The sequence below is a fragment of the Dendrobates tinctorius genome, unplaced genomic scaffold, assembly GCF_039654945.1.
Source record: "Dendrobates tinctorius isolate UK_male_01 unplaced genomic scaffold, ASM3965494v1 ptg000059l, whole genome shotgun sequence".
Taxonomy (NCBI): Eukaryota; Metazoa; Chordata; class Amphibia; order Anura; family Dendrobatidae; genus Dendrobates; species Dendrobates tinctorius.
The window spans coordinates 22,601,580-22,618,882 of NW_027361727.1; the positions used below are offsets into that span (position 1 = coordinate 22,601,580).

At 45.6% G+C, this 17,303-nt stretch overlaps 1 protein-coding gene across 8 annotated transcripts in view; it reads left to right on the forward strand.

The window, feature by feature from the left end:
* PRDM11 (PR/SET domain 11) overlaps nucleotides 1-17,303 on the forward strand; it is an 87,996-nt gene that overhangs the window by 27,725 nt on the left and 42,968 nt on the right. For all 8 annotated transcript variants that reach the window (XM_073578587.1, XM_073578579.1, XM_073578582.1 and 5 more), the window contains 3 exons: nucleotides 6,699-6,961; nucleotides 12,513-12,634; nucleotides 13,911-14,014. In XM_073578587.1, the coding sequence (XP_073434688.1) occupies nucleotides 6,699-6,961; nucleotides 12,513-12,634; nucleotides 13,911-14,014 (489 nt within the window). The remainder of the gene's footprint in view (nucleotides 1-6,698; nucleotides 6,962-12,512; nucleotides 12,635-13,910; nucleotides 14,015-17,303) is intronic.

Here is a 17,303-nt window from a genome sequence, read left to right on the forward strand (position 1 = left end):
CAAGGAGATTAGCTACAGTGCCACTGGTTGTAAACTTCTTGATTCTGTTGCGCATCATGGACAAATGAAAATCAGAACCTCTGGAGATGAACTTGTAACCTTGAGATTGTTGATATCGTTCAACAATTTTGTGTGTCAAGTCCTCAGACAGTTGTCTTCTTCTCCTTCTGTTCTCCATGTTTCGTGTGGCTAAGATTGAGTCAACTTCTCCCCTTTTTATCTAGCTTCAGGTGTGATTTTCATATTGCCCACACCTGTTACTTGCCACAGGTAAGTTTGAACAAGCATCACATGGTGGAAACAAAGTTTACCCACAATTTTGGAGAGATGCCAACAATTTCGTCTTGCCGATTTTGGGGTTCTGTGTGTAATGATGTCTACTTTGCCTTTTTTATCCTCTGTTTTTTTTTTGTGTTTTCCAATACACACAAAGGAAATAAACATGTGTATAACAAAACATGTGTAATTGCAATAATTTTCTGGGAGATATACTTCCTTTTCTGGAACACTTTTGGCCATGACTGTATACCAGGATGGGAAATATATATACACTCACTGGCCACTTTATTAGGTACACCTGTCCAACTGTGTGTTAAGACTTAATTTCTAATCAGCCAATCACATGGCGGCAACTCAGTGCATTTAGGCATGTAGACATGGTCAAGACAATCTCCTGCAGTTCAAACCGAGCATCAGTATGGGGAAGAAAGGTGATTTGAGTGCCTTTGAACGTGGCATGATTGTTGGTGCCAGAAGGGCTGGTCTGAGAATTTCAGAAACTGCTGATCTACTGGGATTTTCACGCACAACCATCTCTAGGGTTTACAGAGAATGGTCCGAAAAAGAAAAAAAATCCAGTGAGCGGCAGTTCTGTGGCCGGAAATGCCATGTTGATGCCAGAGGTCAGAGGAGAATGGGCAGACTGGTTCGAGCTGATAGAAAGGCAACAGTGACTCAAATTGCCACCCGTTACAACCAAGGTAGGCAGAAGAGCATCTCTGAACGCACAGTGCGTCGAACTTTGAGGCAGATGGGCTACAGCAGCAGAAGACCACACTGGGTACCACTCCTCTCAGCTAAGAACAGGAAACTGAGGCTACAATTTGCACAAGCTCATCGAAATTGGACAGTAGAAGATTGGAAAAACGTTGCCTGGTCTGATGAGTCTCGATTTCTGCTGCGACATTCGGATGGTAGGGTCAGAATTTGGCGTAAACAACATGAAAGCATGGATCCATCCTGCCTTGTATCAACGGTTCAGGCTGGTGGTGGTGGTGTCATGGTGTGGGGAATTTTTTCTGGGCACTCTTTGGGCCCCTTGGTACCAATTGAGCATCGTTGCAACGCCACAGCCTACCTGAGTATTGTTGCTGACCATGTCCATCCCTTTATGACCACAATGTACCCAACATCTGATGGCTACTTTCAGCAGGATAATGCGCCATGTCATAAAGCTCGAATCATCTCAGATTGGTTTCTTGAACATGACAATGAGTTTACTGTACTCAAATGGCCTCCTCAGTCACCAGATCTCAATCCAATAGAGCATCTTTGGGATGTGGTGGAACGGGAGATTCGCATCAGGGATGTGCAGCCGACAAATCTGCGCCAACTGTGTGATGCCATCATGTCAATATGGTCCAAAATCTCTGAGGAATGCTTCCAGCACCTTGTTGAATCTCTGCCACGAAGAATTGAGGCAGTTCTGAAGGCAAAAGGGGGTCCAACCCCTTACTAGCATGGTGTACCTAATAAAGTGGCCAGTGAGTGTATATCAGGATAGGGGACATATATGCCAGGATGGGGGATATATATATATACCAGGATGGGGGGGGAGTGTATATACCCGGACGGGGCCCAGGATAAGAAACATATATACCAGGATGGGGAACATATATATATATATATACCAGGATGGGACCCAGGATAAGAGACATATATATATGTGTGTGTGTGTGTGTGTATATATATATATATATATATATATATATCTCTAGCTGAAGAGCCCGGCGTTGCCCGGGCATAGTAACTAACTACGGTTAGTTATAACAAATTATAATTATTATATCTCTGTATATAAAGCTGAGGGTAGAGCCCCGCCCACTCCGCATAGCCACATTCACTATAATATCCCACATCATCCCGTCAGCCAGAGCTACCGGACTACTACCCCTAATATCCCACATCATGCCGTCAGCCAGAGCCACCGGACTACTACCACTAATATCCCACATCATCCCGTCAGCCAGAGCCACCGGACTACTACCACTAATATCCCACATCATCCCGTCAGCCTGGAGTCAGAACCAGAGCGCTGAGTGGATTTGCCCTAACTTCCATACCGGAGATCCCTTTAAGAAAGGCCTGACGTCAATACCAAAGCGCAGACTGGATTTGCCCTAAATTCCATACCAATGATCCCTTTAAGAGACCCTGGGGTCAGTACCAAAGCGCTGGATGGATTTGCTCTGACTTCCATACCAATGATCCCTTTAAGAGGGAAGATGTGCCTACGGGATGGAGAATGTGTGATGGGGATATAGGCACGGGAGGGGGGATTCATTTCTGTCATGTGCTCTCTGCTCCTTTCAGGGGGGCAGACAATGGCTGGGAGCTTATGTTCCCAGGGATGCTAGATTTCTCCCACCATGTCAGTGTCTGCTGAGGTGTTGTCAAGTGGGAAAACTGTTGCTCATAGCAACCAATCACAGCTCAGCTACTTTTAACCAGCTCTGTTGAAATGAGAGATGCTTACTGATTGTTTGCAAGGAAAACTGTTGTTCATAGCAACCAATCACAGCTCAGCTTCTTTTGAACAGCTCTGGTGAAATGAAAGATGCTTTGTGATTGGTTGGTGATACACACACATTCCTTTTTATATATAGAGACTAGCTGAAGAGCCCGGCGCTGCCTGGGCATAGTAACTAACTACGGTTAGTTATAACAAAATATATATATATATATATATATATATATATATATATATATATATATATATATATATATATATATATATATATATATATATACACAGTGGGGCAAAAAAGTATTTAGTCAGTCAGCAATAGTGCAAGTTCCACCACTTAAAAAGATGAGAGGCGTCTATAATTTACATCATAGGTAGACCTCAACTATGGGAGACAAACTGAGAAAAAAAAATCCAGAAAATCACATTGTCTGTTTTTTTTTTCATTTTATTTGCATATTATGGTGGAAAATAAGTATTTGGTCAGAAACAAGCAATCAAGATTTCTGGCTCTCACAGACCTGTAACTTCTTCTTTAAGAGTCTCCTCTTTCCTCCACTCATTACCTGTAGTAATGGCACCTGTTTAAACTTGTTATCAGTATAAAAAGACACCTGTGCACACCCTCAAACAGTCTGACTCCAAACTCCACTATGGTGAAGACCAAAGAGCTGTCAAAGGACACCAGAAACAAAATTGTAGCCCTGCACCAGGCTGGGAAGACTGAATCTGCAATAGCCAACCAGCTTGGAGTGAAGAAATCAACTGTGGGAGCAATAATTAGAAAATGGAAGACATACAAGACCACTGATAATCTCCCTCGATCTGGTGCTCCACGCAAAATCCCACCCCGTGGGGTCAGAATGATCACAAGAACGGTGAGCAAAAATCCCAGAACCACGCGGGGGGACCTAATGAATGAACTGCAGAGAGCTGGGACCAATGTAACAAGGCCTACCATAAGTAACACACTACGCCACCATGGACTCAGATCCTGCAGTGCCAGACGTGTCCCACTGCTTAAGCCTGTACATGTCCGGGCCCGTCTGAAGTTTGCTTGAGAGCATTTGGATGATCCAGAGGAGTTTTGGGAGAATGTCCTATGGTCTGATGAAACCAAACTGGGACTGTTTGGTAGAAACACAACTTGTCGTGTTTGGAGGAAAAAGAATACTGAGTTGCATCCATCAAACACCATACCTGCTGTAAAGCATGGTGGTGGAAACATCATGCTTTGGGGCTGTTTCTCTGCAAAGGGGCCAGGACGACTGATCCGGGTACATGAAAGAATGAATTGGGCCATGTATCGTGAGATTTTGAGTGCAAACCTCCTTCCATCAGCAAGGGCATTGATGATGAAACGTGGCTGGGTCTTTCAACATGACAATGATCCAAAGCACACCGCCAGAGCAACGAAGGAGTGGCTTCGTAAGAAGCATTTCAAGGTCCTGGAGTGGCCTAGCCAGTCTCCAGATCTCAACCCTATAGAAAACCTTTGGAGGGAGTTGAAAGTCCGTGTTGCCAAGCGAAAAGCCAAAAACATCACTGCTCTAGAGGAGATCTGCATGGAGGAATGGGCCAACATACCAACAACAGTGTGTGGCAACCTTGTGAAGACTTACAGAAGACGTTTGACCTCTGTCATTGCCAACAAAGGATATATCACAAAGTATTGAGATGAAATTTTGTTTCTGACCAAATACTTATTTTCCACCATAATATGCAAATAAAATGAAAAAAAAACAGACAATGTGATTTTCTGGATTTTTTTTTCTCAGTTTGTCTCCCATAGTCGAGGTCTACCTATGATGTAAATTACAGACGCCTCTCATCTTTTTAAGTGGTGGAACTTGCACTATTGCTGACTGACTAAATACTTTTTTGCCCCACTGTATATATATATTTATAAAGCTTAGTGTATAGCCCCGCCCATTCCTCATAGCCACATTCACTATAATATCCCACATCATCCCGTTAGCCAGAGCCACTGGACTACTACCCCTAATATCCCACATCGTCCCGTCAGCCAGAGCCACCTGACTACTACCCCTAATATCCCACAACATCCCATCAGCCAGAGCCACCGGACTACTACCACTAATATCCCACATCGTCCCGTCAGCTAGAGTTACCGGCCTACCCCTAATATCCCACATCATTCCATCACAGCCGCTGGACTAATACCCCTAATATCCCACATCATCCCGTCAGCCAGAGCAACCGAACAACTACCACTAATATCCCACATCATCCCATCACAGCCGCCGGACTACTACTCCTAATATCCCACATCATTCCGTCAGCCAGAGCCACTGGACTACTACCCCTAATATCCCACATCGTCCCATCAGCCTGGGGTCAGAACCAGAATGCTGAATGGAACGGTCCTGACTTCCATACCAATGATCCTTTTAATAGAACCCTGGGGTCAGAATCAGAGCGCTGAGGGATTTACCCTAACTTCCATACAGGAGATCCCTTTAAGAGAGCCGGGGGTCAGTACCAGAGCATTTGAAGGCAATTGCCCTGACTTCCATACTGGGGATTCCTTTAAGAAAGGCCTGGGGTCAGTAACAATACGCAGTGTGGATTTGCCCACACTTCCATACCAATGATCTCTTTAAGAGACCCTGGGGTTTGAACCACAGAGCTGAGTGGAACGGTCCTAACTTACATACCGATGATCCCTTTAAGAGAGGCCTGGGGTCAAAACCAAAGCGCTGGATGAATTTGCTCTACCAATGATCCCTTTAAGAGGGAAGATGTGCCTATAGGATAGAGGATGTGTGATGGGAATATGGGCACGGGAGGGGGGATTCATTTCTGTCATGTGCTCTCTGCTCCTTTCAGGGGGCAGACAATGGCTGGGAGCTTATGTTCCCAGGGATGCTAGATTTCTCCCACCATGTCAGTGTCTGCTGAGGTGTTGTCAAGTAGGAAAACGTGCTCATAGCAACCAATCACAGCTCAGCTTCTTTTAACCAGCTCTGGTGAAATGAGAGATGCTTAGTGATTGGTTGCAAGGAAAACTGTTGCTCATAGCAACACATCACAGCTCCGCTTCTTTTGAACAGCTCTGGTGAAATGAAAGATGCTTTGTGATTGGTTGATGATACACACACACACACACACACATTCAGTTTTATATATAGAGATATAGAGATTTATAATGTGTGTAGGTAGACACCCGAATGACAAAGGGAACGGGAACGCTAAATTGGAATAGTACAATGTGGAGTTCTCATATAAATATGACTCTGTGCACATGGTGTTATATGTGAATATTAAGCATTTTTCTAAATCTAGCATTTCAGCAGATTCTAAAATGAGTTTTCATAATTTTTGGTGGCATTGGACAGTCACTTTCTGCCCACCAGTGACAAGCTTCAGAGTGCTCAGCTCCTTGGGAGATTTGACTCACTACTTTTTGAGAAGGGTCCCATGACAATAAAGATAACACGAGGTGTCCTCCTGATGACAGCCCCAGAAATAACTGTAGTTTGTGGGGTAATTTCCCTGCAGCGCCACCTCAGGGGAAGTGTAGCATTACACCGTTGTCATTCACATCAGTGGGTTGTCAGTCATACAGAGAGGGAATCACTGTACCCTGAATACAGGACCCCCCTCTATAAACTCCTCGGAAGGTGGATGGAAATGGGTCTTCTGAACTAAACAACCAATTTAAGCTAAAAAAGTTGAGGCAGAGATTCCGTAAAATTGCTTGTAATGAAAATTTTATTAAACAGAGCATAGAAATCTGTACTAACTTGTGCTTTTATCACAAAAGAGGGAACACTCAGATTACCGTTTAATGAAACCAGCAGAGATCATGAAATTGAGATTGGTACAGAAAATGTATTAGAAAGCTGAGTTATACTGTAATGAATGGTAGCGGTCAGCAGTCACTATTGGGGTCATAAGCTCATTTCAGTCCTTTTCTTTCCCACTCCAGTCTGTGAACTTTGCCAGGAACACTTTGTCGATGAGTGTCCAAGTCATGGACCCCCGGTCCTGGTGCCGGACACACATGTTCCCCTCAGCATACCGGATCGGGCAGCGCTAACAGCTCCATGTGGGATCGAGGTGGTGAAGGACGACACCGGGGAGAGTGAAGTGCGCTGTGTGAATGATGTCATACCCAAAGGGCAGATGTACGGGCCATACGAGGGGAAGATCTCGTCCCAGGACCAGTCATCGGGATTCTTCTCTTGGCTGGTGCGTATGCAGAATAAAGTCTCAATACCAGATGTAGCATTATATGGGGTTAAAGCTGATGTGAGAAAGTGGCTGCCGGGCCTCCCACATTGATCATGTAGCGGGGTGCCCTCGCTTCCCTGTCGGCCATCATTCTTCAGCCTTATTAATCTAGTTAGAATAGGAATTATTACATGTCATACGCTATGTGTATAAATCTGTCATACAGTGAATGTTCATTATCGGGCACAAACTTTTTATATATCTAATACTATCCAAAATTGTATTGTTATGTTTCATAAGCGATATCTATGAGGCTCAGTTATTTGCTTTCCTAGTACAGAGCTCCAAATCCCCTGCATGGACTAAAAGATAAAGGGGTATTCCCATGTCCAAAATCCTATCCCAATATATGGTAGGTGTAATAATAATAGTATTAGCAATTAGAAATGTAGTATAGTTCTTCTGATAAGCATTGCAGTAGCAATGGTTATGACCACTCATAGTGACAGATAATTGTCAGTGGTCATAACCATGGATACCTAAGCTAGTTCCATTCCCTGCACATTGGGTAAGCGACACAGATAATCAGAAGAACTATACTATATTTCTAATATATTCTGATATTATTCTTACACCTCCTGCATATTGGGATAGGATCTTGGAGATGAGAATACCCCTTTAAATGGTACATTTCTGACACTAGTGAGTAGGTCTTAGAGGAGCTGTCACCAGGTCCTGACTGTCCAGTTTTTGCTGTTCTTTTATTCCCGCTGCTCACTTGAGGTTTTCTTTTACATTAACCGCCGTATATTTCCAAAGATAGGAGCCTTTGTATTTGGTGCTAATTTTTGTAGCTTTTGCAAGGGGGTTTGGTTCACAGATTCTCTGGGGGGAGCGTCTCGTTAGGCGGCTCTGGAACACCCCCCTTGTAAAAGTCCTTAAAAATTATCCTAAAATAAAAAAGGCCCATATCTTTGTAATGTAATTATTGCGAATGAAAAAAAATCTGAAATACTTAGGGGAATAAAATAAGAGCATAAACTGGCCCTTTAAAAGGGTTGTCCAGTACTGGACAATATCAGGTCTTCGATATCAGATCTATGGGGGGCTGATGTGGTGTCCCCCCCAATCAGCTGATTTATTCTTCTGCAATAGCTGGATGACAGTGGACAGACCAGAATAGCACGGCTCTGTACACACAGTGCAGCTCGCCTCCTATCGGACGGAGTGTAATAACAGCCTCGTATCAGCAATCAAGTAGTAATTGTTACGGGCTGGCGGAACGCACCAAATAATAAAGATGAAATAATATATAAGGTGCGTTCGCAGCCCAGGGCCCACCGTGCAGAGGTGACCAACTGCAGCTAAAACAATGGGGAGACGTCGTGTAGGAGAGAGCCGGACACCGGTGGGAAACACTAACCCGGTGCGAACAGGCACGAACCCCGTTACTTCACGAGGTGCGTGCCAGCTGGCGAACAACCGCAACCTGTTAGCGTCACAGGTCACGGTAGTGTGAACCACCACTTAGTACGGGTGCACTGTCCGCCCTGACGGACGCCACTAACCAGCCTATCAACTGAGCTGGAAAGCGCTCCTGAGGCGCACGGCGTTACTTAGGCGGACGCTGCGGTGGTCCAGAAGGCCTGTACTGGCCGACGCCCAAGGCGCAAGAGGAAGACGATGAGGAACACTGCGGCGCTATGCAGTGTCAGAGCTGCTGTGCTGACTCCAATTCCTAACCCTAACACATGCGTAATATCCAAGGGGGGGGAATTATAATGCGTCAGTCGCCAGGCTCATTCATCCATCATCACACATACACTAAGTATTATAGCCTCAGAGTCTATCATAGCGCATGGAGGGGCGGCCATGCGAGTCTATTATAGCCGTGCCCTTCCGGGACCTTCCTGATCCTCCAGATGGACCAATCAGAACTGGAGAAAGACCAGAGCATGTGACTCCCGATCCCCAATGGGAGATTGTCTCATGAGCATGCTCAGTGGACCGAAGGAAGGACTTAGACTCTGGAGTCTTTTGCTGCTGGCCAGGCTGCACTGCCATAACTGGACCAGAGGTTGCATGCGCACTTATGATTTAGGCTTTGTCTGCAGTAGTAGGCGCATGTGCAGTTTTGATTTTGGCTCTGTCGGCAGTATGGCACATGTACCCTTATGTTTCAGGCTTTGCCTGCATGCGCCCTTATGCTTTAGGCTTGGCATGCATGCGCCCTTATGTTTTAGGCTGTGCCTGCAGCAGGGCAGAGCAAGGTGTACAGGCGCGAGCCGGCGATGTCTCTGCGCAGGCGCGAGAGGTTTCGTCCACGTGTCAAAGCAGGAGGACGGCGACCAGTAGGGATAGACTTCTCAGCAAGGACGCCTATTGGACTGGAGATGCAGGATTTACATAAAGCGCGGGAAAGTTTCAAAAGGTTTTTGGGGGGCATACAGGGGGAGTCAGGGGGTTATTTACCCCTTTATCGAATGCAGCGCAGGCACTGCTTAAGGTGCTAGTCTTAATTCTGACATGAAGAAACTGGTGACAGGTTCCCTGTAAATCTGCCATGTAGTTCCAGGGATAAGATGCTTTTTATTTCGTTCTCATTCTTATGGTCTTTACCAAGTGGGAGTGGCGGACGGGATCCTCAGGGGCGTGTTTTTGGGAGCGCTCTGCATTATTACCCTGTGTGCCATGCCCCCCTATAAAGACAATAAAAAGTAGCAACAAATCTCAGACACCGTATGTTGGATTTAAAAAAAGAAAATCGTGGAAAATTCAAGGGAGCAGCGGGAATAAAATAAGAGGAAGAAGTAGCCCCTTAAGACCTGGGGACGGGTCTTATTTAAAGGGGTGATCCTCTGTCACTTAATAAGTTCCTCAGCTTTTGTAGATGTAGAAAATGGAACATTTGTTGAATAGAAGGTTATAAAAAACCGACGTCTGCTCACCTCTAATCCTGACAAAAAGGGAAGTGAGCGCTCAGCGGGCACCGAGTGTCCTGTGGTGAGCCCTGCAGAAGTCACAGGGGAAGTGGGTTTTTTTTTGTGTTCCACAACAGGAAAACCCTTGTGGACGGTTTGGTGAGGCGGCCTCGGCCTGTGAACCAGAGATCGATCTAGTGACATGAGCGAGGTGGCCCTGAGAGGGTGACGTAGACGCCCATTGCAGGCGATGCTGGGAGTCCAAGCGTCCGTCCATCACCACATCCAGTGGCTTCACTTTATCCCACTCCTTTACCCTCGATGGCATCCGATGAAGTCATTTCACTACACGGCGACATGTCCGAGGTGTCCGAACACCGGCCTAGGCCGCAGATCCTGTGTTACGTCACTACTGCCCCAAACTGCTTTTTATATGGGAGGGGACGGTCCAGATATTGCCTAACAGGAGCGTCGCGTGTTGTACGACGCCATATTGTACTCACGGAGGAAGGAGGCTTATAGTGCTGAGGTAAAGCGAAAGCTGAGCTCCGACTGATTGCTCTGGTGTATTGGAAACTGAGCACCGATTGGTAAAATGGAAGCTGAGCTCCGATTGGTTTCTCTGATGAAAAGGCAGCCGTTTTCTGATTGGTCAAATGGAAGCTGTTTTCTGTTTTGTGAAATGAAAGCTGAGTCCTGATTGGTTGCTATGGTAAAATGAAAGCTGAGCTCTAGTTGCTATGGTGAATGAGGCCCGATAAGCGTCGTGCTGTATAAAGGGGCCCTCTTTGTAGGACCCAGGCTTAGGGCCCTTTGTGTGGCCAGCATAGAAAATACAGTGAAACCTAGATAAGGGCCCATCCCAGCATGTGGTGCTCCAGTACGGGGGGCTTCACTGATCGAGGGCCAGCAGAGAATGGTGACCAGCCAATGAGAGCGCTTCCTTGTGCCCACCCTCTGCATTTCTCCTCCCCCAGTCATGTCTCTGTGGACAATACATATGGGGGTTGTCCTGGCAGCTACATATAAGTTTTACTGTTGCCATGGAAACAAGCCAACATAAGAAGAAACTTCTTGAAAGTCCCATCCTCTCTTCCCGACCGGGCGACTTTCCATTTTTGCACCCTATTTTTTCCTCCCCTTCTTCCAAGAACCATAATTTTACTATTCTTTACATCCTTATCCGCCGTACAAGGTCTTGGTTATTGCGGGAGGAGTTGTAGTTTTGAATAGCGCCGTTCATTTTACCATGTAATCGTCATGAAAAGCAAAAAAAAAAAAAATTCCAAGTGCAGTAAAATTGCAGCGAAAAAAAAGGGTCGTTCATTGTGACCTTTTTTCTTATTACAGCGTTTACTGATCAAATTGATTTTATATTTTGATAGCACTTTTATAGACAGAGCGATAAGACAAATGTTTTTTTATTATTTTTTTTTTTAATGGGACGTGAAAGTGTGAGTCAAATTTTAATTTATATTGACTTTTTTTTTTACTTTATTTTTTATTCACCTTAGGGACCTTGAACCTGTGATTGATCGCTTAGATTTACTGCAATCCCACAATACTGCAGTAAATGGTCAAAATCACTGTTTCCTACAAAGGCCAGCCACACTAGATGCCATAGAGGACAGAAATGAGGGGCATCAGCACCCTGTAATCACTTCAAAAATTGCTTTCAAAGCCTTTTTAGATGCCACTGTTAGAGATTGATGGCAGCCTTTAAGGGATTAATGGCAGCAGAGCTCAGCTCCGCTCGCTACTGTTCGGGTAGGTTATATAGCCATTATATGCCATGAAGGATGCAGTCTCAGCTCCTGAGCCCGTCTCATAAATGTGCCACGAAGGTGTTTCGAGGCAGGAGAGGTGAGATTGTGTGTCTCCTGACCTGCGGTGATTTAGGTAGAATCATAGCAGCACTAGAAATTTCTACTACTAGTGAGGAGCAAACGAGTTTGGATAAGGTGTTATTCGAGCATGCTCATGTACTTACGGAGTGTCTTGGGGCGTGCTTGAATAATATGTTTTGAGTCCCCGCAGCTGCATGTCTCGCGGCTGGTCGACAGCCACAACACATGCAGGGATTGCCTAACAAATAGGCAATCCCTGCCCTGCAAGTGTCGAACAGCCGTGAGACATGCAGCCGCAGGGACTCGAACATATTTTTCGAGCACGACTAATTGTCACCAATTTTACATGAACCAATTTGTGCCACAAGATGCACCCGCAGGTGGCACAGATGAGACGTGCGTAGCGTGCGCCAGATACATGGACTCCTCTCCGACGAAAAGAGAGGCACTGGTGAATTGTAATTCCATTTCTTGTAATTATTTGCACAGGAGTGAACTTGGCAGCGGGGTCACCTGGTGCCAATGTAAGGGGGCATAGATCCGCAGGAGGACAAGTTGAGAACTGTTCGCAGGTAGAGAGGTTGGAAGCTGCATTCCTGAGCGTTGTAAGAATAAGACACGGGCGGCGCCGCAACATGTCACATACCAGCGCTAACATCCCCCTCCTCTCCATGTCTGGCTCATTGCAACCTGTGTGTGTGTAAAAACCACCATCGGCCTCTGAAAACCGAGCAATGGTCCGTCAGACCAAAGGGGGCAAGAACATGGACGAAGCTGACGTGTCTGTATCTTTTGTTATAGGACATCATGAGCGAGAGTGGCAAGGAATGCCGGGTGGCGTATAGCCCCAGTCTAGGGGAGCTGACGAGGGTGAAGACAGAATTGGGATCAACAGTGGAAGAGAGGAATTACAACAAACAATGGTGAGTCCGATAAAAAATACATCCGGTCTAAAGCCGCCATTATATTTCGTGCCCAACGTTTACCGTGTATGCCAGGAAAACGCCTGACCTGCACGCTAAACGTGTCTATAGGCCAGACTGAGGCCATCAAAAGGTGGACGGGCTCAGCAGAAAGTCTGTGGGCCCCATTCATCATTTGCAAAAGTAATTTTTCTTTTTTTTTTACCTTGTGATATTCATTAAAAATTCTTCAAAACGGTGCATGAATTTTACCCAAAATCAAAAATGTTCTTTATCTTTATGATTTTTTTCTTCAAATTTTTTAGCACAAAACAATCACACGTCATAACTTTTGTTCCAAAAAAAATGACAGACGTGCCTGTTAGAAAACAGGTGAAAAACACTAAAACCTAGACAATAAAGGTGCAAAAGTATTAATGAATCAGGTCGCATGAGCTCGTACATCACAGGTATTCTACCCCTTATTGGGGTCCAGGTGTCAGGACCCCAAACCTCATCCGATCATCCGTACATAAAGGGGTCTCACCGCAATTGAAAGATATTCCTTAACCATTAGATACAAGATAACTCATTGATTGCCGGGCACCCAGTGATCCCAAAAGCGGGGCTCTACAGAGTGCGGCCTGATTGTGGTGCAAGTGTGGATGCTCAACCTCCCGCTCCATTCATTGCACATAGGGCTGCAGAGTACCGGCTCCGCTAGTTCCAGCTCCTCGATATGCCGGCTGCATAACTTTTTATTACGTGGGCTGTCAACTGTAGTTACATAACACCAGACGATCATTCCGAGTCCCGCGCACCTTGGAGTCTGCGGTACAAGACTGCCATCTAATGGCCACATTCTAAAACTCTACACGTGATGAACAATGACAACGCTAAGCCACAGTCTCTGCAGGACTAGTGGCATCATGTAGCATGCGGATGCCCCGGGGATTTACATAGGGGCCACTTCTGCACTTGCCCAGCAGTCCACTTGCTGAGAGGTCCCCAAGTGCAGTTATGTCATCCCTTCCTGTTGTCAGGCACAGCGCCCCCCTCTCAGTGTGCCATTTCTGGTACTGCAGCTCAGCCTATTCACTTGAACACAATAGGCAAGATTGTTCCTGTTGTCTTATAAAATGAGGGCCTCAGCTGTCAGACCTGTCACTGTATATCCATAGTGCAACCCCATTCTAGCGACTTGATGATTGATGACCAAAACTGGAAAGAAAAATTTAAAAATGGGAAAAAAGAAAAAAATCAAATGCCGATGCTTCATTTAATTTGTTCTGTTCAGCTCTGCAGGGTCCAATTCACGCTGCATGGACTTGGAGCCCAAAAGGCTAAAGGACAAGAGGGACGCTGCAATGTCGAAAAGTCTCCAACAGGTGGATTTTTGGTGTAAGTTGAACCCTTAATAGGAGGCATTGCAATAGTAGCGGACAGTGTGTATCCTCATGATAATATAATAAATGCTGCATTTTGCAATTCTTCTGTTTTTCCTCCTGGAAATATGTGAATAGTTTGATATCAGGGGTGTAATGACCACTGTCGCATCTGAGCCCGTACAGGTGAGCGGTCTGCTGATGCTTGTACAAACTTCAACTGGATGTGCATCCTTGAGCACACATTCAGCTGAAGTGTATTGCGGCACAGAGACCCGTTGGGTCCATGCACAGTAATACATACTGCCAGCCAATTAAAGGCTAGCAGCTGACATCAGTGTGCACGTTACTGGGAGCACAAGGCATTGATGTCATTCGCTGCCCACCGCTTGCACGCTGAAGTTAGCTTCCAGCTTCAGAAGACTACGGCGGGAGAGCGGAGGGAAGGTGAGTATAATGGTTTACTTTTTTCTATGCATTAAAGAACAGCAACAGAACTGGGGACATATACCAGGATGGGGGCTATATACAGTCATAGCCAAAAGTGTTGGCCCTTTTGAAATTATTCCAGAAAATGAAGTATTTCTCCCAGAAAATGATTGCAATTACCGTACATTTGTTTTGTTATACACATGTTTATTTCCTTTGTGTGTATTGAGACAACACAAAAAGAGATTAAAAAAGGCAAATTGGACATAATTTCACACAAAAACCCAAAAACGGGCCGGACAAAATTGTTGGCCCTCTTAAGTTAATATTTGGTTCCACACCCTTTGGAATAAATAACTGCAATCAATCAGTTAGCTTCTTATATTTCTCAGCTGGGATTTTACAACCCTCTTCTTTTGCAGACTGCTCCAGGTCTCTCATATGTGAAAGTGCCTTCTCCCAACAGCAATTTTAAGATCGCTCCATAGATGTTCAATGGGAGTTAGATGTGGACACATTGCTGCCACTTCAGAAGTCTCCAGCGCTTTGTTTCCATCCATTTCTGGGGGCTTCTTGATGTACAGTATGTTTGGGGTCATTGTCCTGCTGGAAGACCCATGACTTAGGAAGCAAACTTAACTTTCTGACACTGTGCACTACACTGCCACCCAAAATCTGTTGGTAGTCTTCAGATTTCATGAAGCCTTGCACACAGTCAAGGCACCGAGTGGCAGAGGCAGCAAAACAACCCCAAAGCATCTTTGAACCTCCACTCTGTTTGACTGTAGGTACTGAGTTATTTTCTTTGTAGGCCTCAGTCTGTTTTTGGTAGACAGTAGAATGATGTTCTTTGCTAAAAAAAAACTCTATCTTGGTCTCATCTGCCCACAAGGTTCTTTCCCAGATGAATTTTGGCTTACATACATTTTGGCAGACTGCAGTCTAGCTTTATGTCTCAGTGTCAGCAGTGGGATCGTTCTGGGTCTCCTGCCATAGCATTTCATTCACATGTTGATAGATCGTTCACCCTGACACTGATACACCCTGAGCCTGCAGGACAGCTTGAATTTCTTTGGAACTTAATTGGGGCTGCGTATACACCATCTGTACTACCCAGATTTGCAACCTTACATCAATTTTTCTCTGCCGTCCACATCCAGGGAGATTAGCTACAGTGCCACTGGTTGTAAACTTCTTGATTCTGTTGCACATCGTGGACAAATGAAAATCAGAACCACTGGAGATGAACTTGTAACCTTTGAGATTGTTGATATCGTTCAACAATTTTGTGTGTCAAGTCCTCAGACAGTTGTCTTCTTCTCCTTCTGTTCTCCATGTTTCGTGTGGCACACACAGACACACAATGCTAAGATTGAGTCAACTTCTCCCCTTTTTATCTAGCTTCAGGTGTGATTTTCATATTGCCTACACCTATAACTAGCTGAAGAGCCCGGCGCTGCCCGGGTATAGTAACTAACTGCGGTTATAACAAATTATAATGATTATATCTATGTATGTAAAGCTGAGTGTAGCCCGCATAGCCACATTTACTATAATATCCCACATCATTGCCAGAGCTACCGGACTACTACCCCTAATATCCCACATCATCCCGTCAGCCAGAGCTACCAGACTGCTACCCCTAATATCCCACATCATCCCGTCAGCCAGAGCCACTGGACTACTACCCATAATATCCCACATCATCCCGTCAGCCAGAGCCACCGGACTACTACCCATAATATCCCACATCATCCCGTCAGCCAGAGCTACTGGACTACTACCCCTAATATCCCACATCATCCCGTCAGCCAGAGCTACTGGACTACTACCCCTAATATCCCACATCATCCCGTCAGCCAGAGCCACCGAACTACTACCCCTAATATCCCACATCATCCCATCAGCCAGAGCCACCGGACTACTACCACTAATATCCCACATCATCCCGTCAGCCAGAGCCACCGGACTACTACCCCTAATATCCCACATCATCCCGTCAGCCAGAGCTACTGGACTACTACCCATAATATCCCACATCGTCCCATCAGCCAGAGCCACCGGACCACTACCCCTAATATCCCACATCATCCCGTCAGCCAGAGCCACCGGACCACTACTTCTAATATCCCACATCATCCCGTAAGCCTGGAGTCAGAACCAGATTACTGAGTGGAATGCTCCTAACTTCCATACCGGAGATCCCTTTAAGAGAGGCCTGGGGTCAGTACCAAAGCGCAAAGTGGATTTTCCCTCACTTCCGTACTGGAGATCCCTTTAAGAGGGGACTTGGGTCAGAACCAGAGCACTGAGTGGATTTGCCCTAACTTCCATACCGGGGATCCTGTTATGATTGAGTCACCGTAGGAGGCAGACACAAAAATAGAAGCTACGTCCAGAAAACCAGAGAAGTTGGCAACTATCAGATTGCAGACCCTTGAACCTATCAACACAACTAGCAGTAGCCGTGGGGGTTCCTACGATGCCCTAGACCCCTCGATCACAGCCGGAGCGCTAAATAGCCTAAAGACAGAAAAGGAAATCTAAACTGCCCCAGAGCAGACCCCAAAGTAAAAGGCAGCCCCCAACATATAATGACGGTGAAGCAAGATGAAAAAACACTCACACAGATAGAAAGATAGACTGAGCAAAGACGGGGGCCAAGCTAACTAAACAGAACAGGAAAGGAAGGTTGCTGTCTGCAATCTGCCAAAACCCTATCAAAGACATAAGCCAACAAGCTGATATGAAAAAGACCCTGAAGCAGCTAGGCTTCAAAAATTAAATCAGCACTCAGGTATTTTCAGAAGACAGAGCTAAAGGAATTCAGCACACCCCAGCAGGGAATGGCAGAAATCCAGAAAAACAAAGCAAAA